The sequence below is a fragment of the Urocitellus parryii genome, chromosome 6 (assembly GCF_045843805.1).
Source record: "Urocitellus parryii isolate mUroPar1 chromosome 6, mUroPar1.hap1, whole genome shotgun sequence".
Taxonomy (NCBI): Eukaryota; Metazoa; Chordata; class Mammalia; order Rodentia; family Sciuridae; genus Urocitellus; species Urocitellus parryii.
The window spans coordinates 161,979,185-161,991,675 of record NC_135536.1 but is presented as its reverse complement, the minus strand read 5'-3'; the positions used below and the strand labels follow the sequence as shown (position 1 = coordinate 161,991,675).

General features: G+C 41.5%; 1 protein-coding gene across 1 annotated transcript in view; it reads left to right on the top strand.

Moving 5' to 3' along the window:
- Positions 1-12,491, top strand: part of Ism1 (isthmin 1) — a 74,378-nt gene that overhangs the window by 48,842 nt on the left and 13,045 nt on the right. The window contains exon 3 of the mRNA XM_026397652.2: positions 6,176-6,440. Within this exon, the coding sequence (XP_026253437.2) occupies positions 6,176-6,440 (265 nt within the window). The remainder of the gene's footprint in view (positions 1-6,175; positions 6,441-12,491) is intronic.

Here is a 12,491-nt window from a genome sequence, read left to right as displayed (position 1 = left end):
GTCACAAAAATATGGTTACAAGTGGAAATCATTCGCCTTCATATCCTCTGAGACTCCAAGCCATCTACTTATGTAGACTTATAAGGTAAAAAGTCATAATTAATGCTTTGTTTTCACTTTGTCTTATCCAATCCCAGCATAGGAAGAAGAAGTTTACCTCTAGGCACTTCCAAGAGAGGTGCTTTGGAGGATAGAGTGGAGAAAGAGGAACAAGGCTGCTCTTAGGAGGTCTCCATATTTTTTGGAGGTACCTTTTGAATATCAAAGACTACCATAATTCCCAAGAGTAAAGGTTTCACCACAGCTCCAAATACCAGAGTTATCAACAGGATGGGTTTAAAATTATTGCAGTCCCAAAGTACATACTATCCAAGAAGTCTTGGCTGATACCACTTTTTTTGCATACTGCCAGCTGGGTTTTGCATTTCCGCTTTAGACAACCCCTGCATCTGCGCACATTCTTCAGGCAATACAGGTATTACGGGTGACCAGTGTTTTATGGATCTGATGACTTGTTGGCCCTAAGTAAAACTGAACTGTGCTAGCTAGTGTTGGGACAAAGAAAGAATGAAGCAGCTGCTACCCCTTGGAGCTGCAGTCCTACGCCTGCGTGTAAGAGTTTGTGTGTGTGCACGCACAAGCGACTGCAGTCCCATGCACCATTGCACTTGAGTAAACCAGTTCCCTGGTGGTCCTTTAAAACATGAGGTGCTTTCTAAAAGAGGGTGATGGTTTCTCTGTTGGCAGCCCTTACTCCTTTCTTCGAGGACTGCTCTTTGGTTGCAGTCCACTGCTTTGACACAGGGCCAATTCAGCCAAGCAGACAGCCCTGCTGTCATCAAAGCATTTTCTCTCCCTGGGTAGTGGAGTGAAGACAGGTGAGGGGCACACCAGTGGGTGGGCTTCCTCTGCCAGGGCCTCTGGCCTCATCTGCTCCCTCCGTTGGCAACCTGCCCCTGCCCCTGCCCCACCTAGTTATCCCTAGCTGGAGCCAAGGAGCTGAACAGGAATTCAATACCCCTCTCTCTGAACCCCACCACTACTCCAAGCTCTAGAATTGTTTCCCACACTCCAGGACCAGGTCTTCCATCCCTCCCAGGAAAACAGCATTCACCTTTCCCAAGTGACATTGCTGAGCCCTTGCAAAGAGCCAAGTTGCTCAGGCCTCTTGATTTTTAATGTGGGGAATCTTTATAAAAGCCCCAACATCTGCTTCTGGGGAGGATTTTTAACCCCTATAAGTCAGGGAGCTTCTATCTTAAGTAAATCAGATTCTCCATTATAAGCCTAGCTTCAGGCTGTGGAAGTGAGTGGGGGAAACTAAAATAGGGGAAAAATGACATCAAGCTCCTGAAATGAATTTCATCTCCATGTTAAATTTAAAACAATACAAGAAGTTGGGTTTTGTTAAAAAACAAAACAAAACAAAAACATTTCAGGAAATAAAGTAAATCCCTCAGGACAAGTTAGACTTGAACTTTAGTATCTTTGGCTGAATATTTGGTTTTCAGCTGATGGTCAGATAGCAAAGACAAAAATCTCAAAAATAAACTCATTATTATGCTTGCTGCACAATTCATTACTACAGTAGCTATTTACCACCAATTATTTCTCTTTTCTGGATCAAACCCAGGTTAGTATTCATTTTAGCATATCCTTATTTCTTTTCTTCCATTGAGAGGGTTTTTTTTTTTTGGTTGTTGCACAGTTTTATTTACATGGTCTTAGGCCTCTTAGTGCCATAAGATACAATCAGAGGAGTTGGCCAGGGCTACAAATGTCATTCATGCTCCTACTTCTGATTCTCTCTCCTCCTTTCTCTCCAAATACTTTTGGGATGGTGGATCTGGCTGAATAAAACTCAAGAAATGTCTGAGTCCAAGATACTGACCCACACAACCATGGGAAAGGCCTGTCTTGTTCAGATTCTCATAGGGAGTTGCCATCGATAGCATGAATTATGGAGTCTGACTAACCTGCTTTGGGGATCTGGCACCACCATTTAGTAAGCCAGACTGGGGCTCTGTAACTTTCTGTAGGTTCCTTAACCTCTCTGTGCTTCTATTCCCTTGTCTATAAAATTGAAATATGAATACCTATGAATACCTCTGTAGTGTAAAGCTACACTTAAGTATGGTTATCTCTGAGGATTACATCAGATCATCCATATAAAGCACTTAGCTCAGGGCTTTGTACCTGGTAAACTTCTCAGAACTGAGAGATGCTGATTGGTGAGGATAATGGGGATGAGAAAAACAAAAACTATAAATCTAATCAAGAGTCAGAAGACCTAGTTTAAGACCATCTCTACACCTTCCTTGCTGTTTCCCTGAGAAATCTGAATTCTCCAAGCAGTTTCTGTGCCTGGAAATTGGGTCTAAATTGCATAAAACAGGCAGTAATGTCTGGGTAAGCATGCTGCTACAGATCTCAAAGCACTGATCACAATTGTCTGAGGGTGCCACAGTGGTCTTTAGAGCATCTGTGGGTTTGAGACAAGAGGATTAAAATCTTCCTGGTTCATGTCATGATCAAGGAATGAAGGCTAGCATAATCCTTTGCTGCAGACATGCCCCTGGATGCTCTGTATTCACATGGAAATTGTTTTTCTTTGTGGAAAATACTGATGCACCCACCCAGTCCTCTCAGCCAACAAGCAAGAAGACTCTTCCAGGTCTTGGATGGCTCTCATGGCTTCTGTAGACTCAGTGGCATCAGTTAGACTGAGAATTGTCTTAGTTTCTCTATGGAAAGTGTTTTTCAGAGCAAGAGTAAAGAGTCAAACTAAACTCCTTATATTAGGCGTACTGCACCAATTCATTACCATAGTTGCTATTCACAACCATTTCTCAACTCTGGATCAAACTGAGGTTAGTATTCATTTCAACCAATATACTTACTTTTTTTTTTCCTTCTATTGAGAGGGACTTAAAAACAGTCATGTAAAGAAAGATTTATTTTTCTCCTTGAACAGATATGTTTGCATGGCCATAGGTGCCACAAGATACAATCAGAGGATAGTTTTAACTATCAAAAGAAGAAAAGCTGATCAAAGTGCCTAGGACCTTATCCTCATTTTTCTGATTTTGGATAGAATTCTCCAAACTGGCATTTATTTTGGATTCTCTTTCTTGGAGCTAGGGAGGTTTTGCCAAAAGTTAGACCTGGAGCTTTTGAAAGAGTTTTCTTTCTTTTGCCATTTTGATTGGCGGAGTAGAAAAGTCCAGAAGAAACAAACATACTAAGTTCAATATATGTATTAAGGATCAGAAAGAATAGAGATACCTAGAGTCAGCTGGAAAATCTGCCCACTCCATGTCTCCAGCTCTTTCACACTGATCATTTTTTAAGACATCTTTACAAAAGGATTCCTTGATACTAAAAAACATGCAAACAGAGTAAGAGCGTCAAGGAAGTAAAACTAGTTCCTACCATTTGAGAAGTGATTTAGCATGCTCATTGTCTTCTTAATTGGATGCCTATGAAATTTCAGGTTCAATTTAGATTTCTTCTTTTGATATCAGTATGAGGTTTCCACATTGTTAACTGTAGAGAAGGGTGTATCCTAAGATTTGTTTTTTGTTTTGTTTTGTAATTCATTTTGGGCAGTGGCTAGAAATTAAAGGGAAAAAAGAAACCTCTAAGCTGTTGAGATTTAGTCATTGATATAGTTTTTGGAGTAAATTTGTATTTTGCTACTCATTGCCTGGCCAGGCAAGAAATCTATTTTGTTTGGATCTGAGCAGCAATTTGGGGGAAAAAAAAAAATCGTATTGACGGTAATAGCTTGAAACATGAAATTGTTTTTATTCCCAGCTTGGAGAAATTGCAGGGCACGTTTTGTTTAAGCAATCCTTTTGACTCCAGTTTGAGTACAAATGGAATACCAAAACTGTTGGGCACATTCCCCCTTATCTCCTACCCAGAGACTGATTTCATTACCATAATTGCAGGTTTGCCTGGCTCTTGGCAGCCTCTCCCCTCCACGACCCTTAATAGCCTTGCAGACGATGGTTACTATTCACTCGTTCTGTCTGCAAGCAGTGCACTCAGAGCTGCAAAGGAGAAAGGTTGTGTTCAAAGACTCAGCATTGCTCATCCCTGCCCTGGTCAGTTCTGCATCACCCAGCTATGCATTTCTTCTTCACTGGGTTCCATGTGGGTCCCAGTGACCTTAACTCTCCCTTGGCCATCCATCCTAGCAAATAGCAATGATATAACAGATGTGATGTTTTCCTATTTCTTTATTTTTCTTTTCTGTAATTACTTGAAAAGCTGTGTAATTATTTATAAATATGCAAGGGGTGCCTACAAGACTATAGTAATGGTGGTGGCATGGAATAAAGCTCACGGTATCTTATAGACCTCCTGCAATAGGAGTGAAAGTTGCATTTGATTGTCTGCCACCCAAGTATACTCTTAACCTTGTGTCTGGACCTTAAGAATCACAGACCAGGACCACCACTGGCTGGGTAGCTTCCTTCATATGTCAACGTGAACAGGATTCAAACCTCCGCGTTTCACAAAAGGAAGGGGCTGTTTGTCTTAGGGATGGGCACACCCCAGTGCAATTTGGCAGAGCATCTCAAGAAACCCTTCAGACATTGGGTCAGGGTGAAATTGGGAATGCATCTGCCCAGTACATCTTGCGCTGATTACTTGAAGTGCATGTTTCTGATTCATTTGCACATAACTCATCCAGTGGGTGTTGCAAGAGCTATGTGATGGCCAAAGGAACCCAATGAGTCTTTTATTATATTTTTAAACAAGTTTCTCTATGTTGATTGTCTCTTGGAGCCAAGAAACTGCATTCTTCCAGCCCCGTGACAGACCTCAAAACTAGGCTCTGTCAATTCAAAGAACAAGTTTTAACCTTAGCTCTGAGACTATCTGCTTTGACCCTGGGGCTGGTGTTAAACTACAGGAAGAGTAAAAATTGTAATTGGGGAAGCCTGATCTTGAGGATCTGGTGCTTATATCTCTGCACACCCTGTAGCTTCCAGCCCACCACCAGTTCCATGGGTCTCATGAGAGTGTACTTGTATCCTTTAGTTTTTGAGAGGCAGTGTGCAGAGTTGGTAAGAGCATGGACTCTGGAGCCTGACTCCCGTGTCTGCCATTTCCTCACTCTAGGAACTTACACATTTTGTTAATGTCTATGTGTGCCAGTCTTCTCTGTCTATAAGAAGCTTGGGATGTTGCTCAGTGGTAGAGTGCTTGCCTAATATGCATGAGACCCTGGGTTCGACCCCAGCAACACACACACACACACACACACACACACACACACACACACAAGCTATCCATTGCTGTCTAGCAACCACTCCAAAAATTAACAGCTTGAAACAATGACCACTGGATTGCTCATGCTCATGTGGGTCAGGAATTTGAGCAAGGCTCAGCTGGAAAAGCTTGCCTGGGTTCCATGTGGTATCACTAGGGGTGATACAACTGGGACAGATCCAAGATGGCCCCAGTCACACTTGGAGCTAGAATTTGGCTGAGGTATCTCAGTTCTCATCCACATAATCTCTCTCTTTATGTGGCTTCTACACAGGTAGTGATTTGGGCTGGACTTCATTACATACATACCAGTAGGGACATTCCAGGAGAAGGAAAGCTGAAGTTAAAAGACCCCTTAAACCTACCAGTATCACTCCTATCCATTCAACTGGAAAATGAGTCATAAAGCCTGCTCAAGTTGGAAGGGAGGGGAAACAGACTCCACCAATTGATGTACAGTGTGCCACATAGAGGGAGAGAAGGTTGCTACGAAGATTTAATAAACTCATATAGGCAGAACACTTGGAACAGTGTCTGATACAGAGTTAAGGCTCAGTGAGTGTTGTGTTTTATTATGATTATTCTTCTATCACTTCAGGAACTCATAGAGTACCTGTTTACCCCTTGCATTAAAGACTTACTGATGACAACTTAGTCGCCAGCAAATCAGGAGCCTGAGGAAGGCCTTGTTTCACCTGACCTAAGGCCATGTTCCATCTAATTGTGGAATCATGTTGGCCATCCCTGGGTGTTTCCCATTGTCTCTCACCAGACAATCTCACAAGGGATAAAACAATCATTTCCCTCAACTCTCTCAGACTTTCTTCCAAGGGTCACATAGCTTGGAGGCTATTGACTCCACATTGACCCTGACCTGTTCTGAATTCCTCAGGTCACCATAGAGGTGGTCGACGGTCCTGACTCTGAAGCAGATAAAGATCAACATCCGGAGAATAAGCCCAGCTGGTCAGTCCCGTCCCCCGACTGGCAGGCCTGGTGGCAGAGGTCCTTGTCCTTGGCGAGGGCAAACAGCGGGGACCAGGACTACAAGTATGACAGTACCTCAGACGACAGCAACTTCCTCAACCCCCCCAGAGGGTGGGACCGTCCGGCCCCAGGCCACCGGACACTTGAAACCAAAGAGCAGCCAGAATATGGTGAGTTTACCACCCAGTAATATAAAGTTGGTGGGGAGAATAAATGAGGATGATGAGGCCTAACAGATGTGGAGCCAAGCAAAACCCTGTTTATCGTATGTGGCTCTTAGCCTTCTACGAGGCATACCTCAAAAAGGATTTGTTCTGCAGAAGCTCCAAGGAGTCACCAGCAGCCACATTTTTCTAAAAAGACTATAATTTTAAAATCATCCCAATTATCCTAGGAGAGAACTTTTTTAGGGTCTTTGGGGTTCTTTCTGTCTTGCCCCAAATTTTGGTTTTATTTCTAAAAACAAATCATTAAATTAACTTCCTTTTATTTTTTTTGATGTAAAATTTCAAATTAAAATCAATTTAATAAAAGAGATGTAGATGGCTGCTTCCTTTGACCAAGAAACTGTGTTATGTTTGATATCACCAGTGAAATAGCCCTTGGGAATCCACATGAACATGTGTGTCACAGGTTGTCAAAGTAAGCCCTCTCCTAATAAGTTTTAAGACCCCTAAGTTGAGAGTCCTAGTTTTCCTAGTGTTTAGAATAGGATAAGTGAGTTTGCAAACAATTTCCAAGTTCATTGACTTCAAATAGTAAAACTTCAATTCTTACTTAAATTGAGATAGGATGATAGAAGGTAGAGGGAATTCAGCTCCATTCAAGTGTCCAGCCTCCTCCTTCCATCCTGGAACTCCGTCAACTGATAGGTCCTGAGAGTTATTCCCAAGATGCTCTGCAACCAGTTGATATCCAAGGAATAAGTGGGATCCTGGAGAGGGCACATATGCTCTTAACCTTTCAGCACATCATATCTACTACTCAAATTCTACTGGAAAGATCTAGTCTTATGACCCCTCATAGGAAAGATATTCTGTGTATCCAATGAAAGGCGGAAACAGATTTTACTGATCTGGGGAATTCAGGTAGCATGTTATAAGAATATTTGATGTTTTACAAATGCACCCATCCTCATGATATTCTTGTGACTTGCATGAATAGTATATGACCAGGATGACTTGCACCATTTTCAATATCACCTTTACCCCATTTTTCTACAGAAAGACAGGTTATATATTGGAGAGTCATTTTTATTTGCTAGGAGATAATTTTGGCAACTTCCAAAATATTAAGACAGTCTTTTTTCCAGCTACATAATTCCATTATTCAGTCAATATTCACTAAGGGCATGAATTATATCTAACACTAGGCTAGGTGCTGGAAGTCCAATATAAGTAAGATATAGTCCTTCCCTAAAGAGGATCTTACCTATCTATGGACAAAGGGAAAAAATAACTGATAGGGCAAAATAGTACCATGATAGAAATATACATCAAATGCTAAGGGAGTAGAAAGAGAATGCACACCCCTTCAATCCAGGAAGCTCACGAAAACTTTGCTTTTCCCAAAGGATATCTAATTTATCCATTTCCAAGAGAAAGGATTGGGGACAGTCGCCAGTGTTTATAAGTACTCACCATGCACTAGTCCCTCTTCATGGGATTTCACACATACTATTTTATTTAGTGAGTTCTCTAAGGTACATGCTCCATTGTACAGATGGGAAAAATAAAGCTTGAAGGTGTTAAGCAACTCAACTTCAAGGTTCAAGACTTGGGATTCAACTCAGACATTCTTAATCCAGTATCTGTCTCTTAACTACTATATCATTATACTCTCTAGGGGAAAAGCAGCACATCTCTTAAGACAGTAGAGTAGATCTCATTATGAATGCTTAAATTGGAAGACAGAAAGAGGAAAAAAAGGCCTGTGCTGTTGAATAGGAGAAAAAGAAAATTTGGGAATTCTCTGTTGCAGAGAATTCCAAGCCAAACCAACAAAGAATATTGTTTCAAAAAGGAGGGGGGCTCAGATGCTGGACATCAGAATGCCAATTCTGGGTCCTAACTCCTTCCCTATATACCAATGGTACTCCAAGTGTGGCCTCCAAACCAGAAGCACCCGTGAATGTGATCAAAATACAAATCTTCAAGCTCCCCCCAAGATCTACTAAGTCAGACATTCTAGGGTAGGTTCAGAAATTTATGTTAAAAGAAACCTGCAGGGCGGCTGGGGATGTGGCTCAAGCGGTAGCGCGCTCGCCTGGCATGTGTGCGGCCTGGGTTCGATCCTCAGCACCACATACCAACAAAGATGTTGTATCTGCCGAGAACTAAAAAATAAATATTAAAAATTCTCTCTCTCTCTCTCTCCCACTCTCTCACTCTCTCTTTAAAAAAAAAAGAAAGAAAGAAACCTGCAGGGGGGATATGAAGCCTTGAGCACTACTATGTGAAATTAGTAGTTCTCAACCTTCTTGCTCATTATACTCACCTGTGGAACTTTAAAAAAAGAAAAAGAAAAGGAAATCTTGTTGGCTAGCCCTCTCACCAAGTCATTTACATTGTGATTTCTGGGGGTGGGTCCAGAACATTATTGTCACTTAAAGCTCCATAGGTGCAGACCAGGTTGAAAGCCACTATTCTCCATGTACTGAATTGGAAGGTATAGGAAATGAGACCTAGCATCTATCCAATCTTCTTTATTTTTCCATTCAAGGTCACCAGGTGATCCTCAATGCTAATTCAAGTTTGAAGGCCACTGCTAGAAACAACTTTTTCATCTCAAACTTTTGCAGAGTCTACTTTGCTGAATTCATGATCATTAAAAAATGTCCTTTCACTTTCAATCTTGAGGATAGAATTTGCTTCTACCAGAGCAGCAGCTTGGGCTGCCTCAGCCATCCTCACCCAAGCTTCCTCTACTGCAAGTTCCCTTTGAGGTCCATGCATCAGGATCTTACAGCATTCCTGGGTCATCAGAAGCTCGATCTTCTATGATTTTGGAGTATCTTAGTTAACACTTCTGCCTCCTTAGATACCAGGATATTGCTATTTTTCTAAAGAAAATCTTGTCCTTTCCCACGTCTCTCAAGCATTGCGCCTCAGACTGCACATGGCCGTCAATCAGTTTTTTTATTTAGTGTAATTTCTTATGGAGTATGTGTAGGAAATGTGCAAGAGCCCAGGTGGAGCTGGCCCCACTGGCCCTGGAACCTCCCTTGGTCTGTGGACATTGTAGGCTTTCTGTAGCACCAGCAGAATTAGTGCATCATTAGTACTTCTCAGAACAGCTCCAGGAACTGTGTTTTTGCCAGGTACAGAGCACAGGGAACTCAATAAATATTTCTCTGTCTAATGATAGCATGCCATTCTCAAACTTGTTCACAATGCAATTAGGTAGGCACTGATTATTGGTACCCGAGTTAGGACTCAGTTCATTGAAATTCTCTAAATGATCATGTCCCAGTTTAACAGAATATTTAACAGTGTTTTTTTTTCACGCATTTTTCTTTGTTATCTTGAATTACGGTCATATCAGTGAGTGCATAAAAGAGGGGTGCCCAACTTGGACCAGAATCAAAGCTGCTGGAATACCAGGACAGGGTAATTGGATAAGGTGGAAGCAAAGGAGCTCTGATCTAAACTGAGCTCTGCTGAGTTTGAGCTGTGTAACCTTGGGCAAGCCCTTTTTACTTCTCTGAGCCTGTTTTCTTGTCCATTAAAGAAAGATGTTTCCATTTACCTCTCAGAGCTATTATGAGTTAAGTGTAACCACTATCAATAGCATTAGTGGTCCAGGTTTGCCAACGACTGTCATGATCCAGGTATATTCCGTTGCTGTGACACTTTACTGAACCACAGAACTCTAATGCTCTGAAACTGTACAAGAACTATTTTATAATTTCCAATGGCCTCCTTGAAACCAAGTTATCAGTCCACAACACTGTGAATCATTTTATTCCCTCCTTGAGGATGTCATAGATAGGACTACCAATGCTAGGGACTGTCAAAACACCATATAAATTTTCCTTGGAACTGTTTTTTTTTTTTTTTAGTCCTGTCATTGTTATCTTTGTGATTATTGCTCAGTCACTCATGTTCTGCTCTGAACAATACTCTCTGATAGATGAACAAATAAGAACAAGTTTGTTTTACTATAGAAGATAAGACTACTGCCCTCAAGCTTTGTCCCTATCAGAAATCCTCTTTCTGTCCTTCAACCACATAAAATATCTTTGCTGAGATGTTGGTCTGAACTGGTATGTGATGAAGGCTTCAGGGGAGTAGCTGACACGCACACCTCCTCCTGGAAGATCATTCCACTTCATTGCTAGCCTTGATAACACTGAATAATCTAATGGATCTAAGTTCTATACCTACCTTTAAAGAATCCATTCAAAAAAGTTTAAAACTAAAATAGCTTTGTGAGCATTACAAATAAAGACATGGAGAAGCCACGTAATGGGAGATATATCCTTGATGGCTCCAGTATCTGACAGATGCCTATATAACATATTTTGGGAAGATTTTGTGATATATTTGTAATCATTAGTTTTTGCTGCTTAAAGAAATCCCTGATTTCAGCAACTTTAAAGAACAAAAGTTCCTTCCTTATGCATCTGTGGGTTGTCTGTACTATTTATCTGGTCTGGGCTGGTTTGGATGGGGCTGATGGTCTCCAAAGGCCTCATTCACAATGATAGGGCCCCAGCTAGACAGCTGAGATGCTCAGATGGAGGGCTGGAGTCTCTCCCCACCTGATCCCTCAGCCTCCAGAAAGCTTCTGGGCTTTTCACATGGTGGTGGCAAGTCTTCATATGGATATTTTGCAAATCTCCATTTATATCATATTTCCTGTTATCCCATTGGCCAAAGCATGTCACCGTGGTCCAGTCTGGGATCAGCATGCAGGAGGACTAACCAAGGGAGTGGACATGGAGAGAGGAATTAAGGGCATCATTTTCCATATAATCGTATACAGTATTAGCATGTAATCACTTAGATCAAGAAACCAAAGCAAGAAACAAACTTCACCCAAAGATTCTAAAACAAGCCTCACAGTGAGTTTAATGCTAAACTCTTAATGTTTAGAGATAAGTCCCCAAATTATCTCTCTACATTGCTGCAATGGAAAGGAAAGGCTACATGAGATTTCTGGATAGCTGAGTCCCCTTTGCTTTTGTGAAATCAGGAAAAACACTGCTTGGCATCACTGAATTATGTCACATGCTGATACCCACTTCACAAGTGTCATGAATTTTTTTTGTGTGTGTGTGTATGATTAAAAGGCTATTTAAAAATTTTTTTTAGTTGTATATGAACACAATACTTTAATTTTATTTATTCGTTTATTTCTATGGGTTGCTGAGGATCAAACCCAGTGCCTCACATGCTAGGCAAGCACTCTATCACTGAGCTACAACCCCTAGCCCTTAATAGGCTATTTTTAACTTGTTTGCTCCCCCCTTTTATGACTATAAAAACATTATAAAATTACTTATGACATTTCTTGGTGCCCTTGAACAAAACCTGGCCTCATTGGTTTGTGCAGGAAGTGATGGAGTATGTAATATATGGTGTAACCCGTTGCACCTGGGTGAACTCACCAACAAGCCTGTGATTGTGTGATTGTCCAGGTACATCTCTGGTGTTCTTTGGGAGATTTTGAAGAGATATAAGAATATACAGATCTCAGAAGCAGCAGTGTCCGCCCCCCTTGGTAGCTTCCTCCTCTGGATGGATGCTTAATAAGAGATGGTAGAGATGAAAGAGACTAATCCTGAGAGATGAGGCTCAGTTCCTAAACACAAAGCAATAGTTTCAAATATCTGGTTGGCCATGCAGTTGAGAAACCATTTTTAAAAGAAAATCTAAGTTCAGAAAAAAATCTTTGGGGGGGAGGAAAGAAAAATGGATGGTGCCTCTGAGAGCAGATGAGGTATGAGCAAACTCTCTATTGAGTTAGGGAAGAGGATACAACTATGAAGCACCTTCCCTACCCACATACTGTGGTTCTGGTTAATGGGTGGAGGAGGCTTACCAGCCCTGAGTTTGCCTGAGGAGTGTTCAGAGTGAATTAACTTGTCAACAACAGCCTGGGAGCCAGCAAAGGCCACAGCTCAGGTAGATACATGTGATCAGAACAGTCTTGGTTGCTGGGCCTACATAGGAACAATCACCATGACCTGTTATGAATGGAAGGTATCTCTTTCCTGC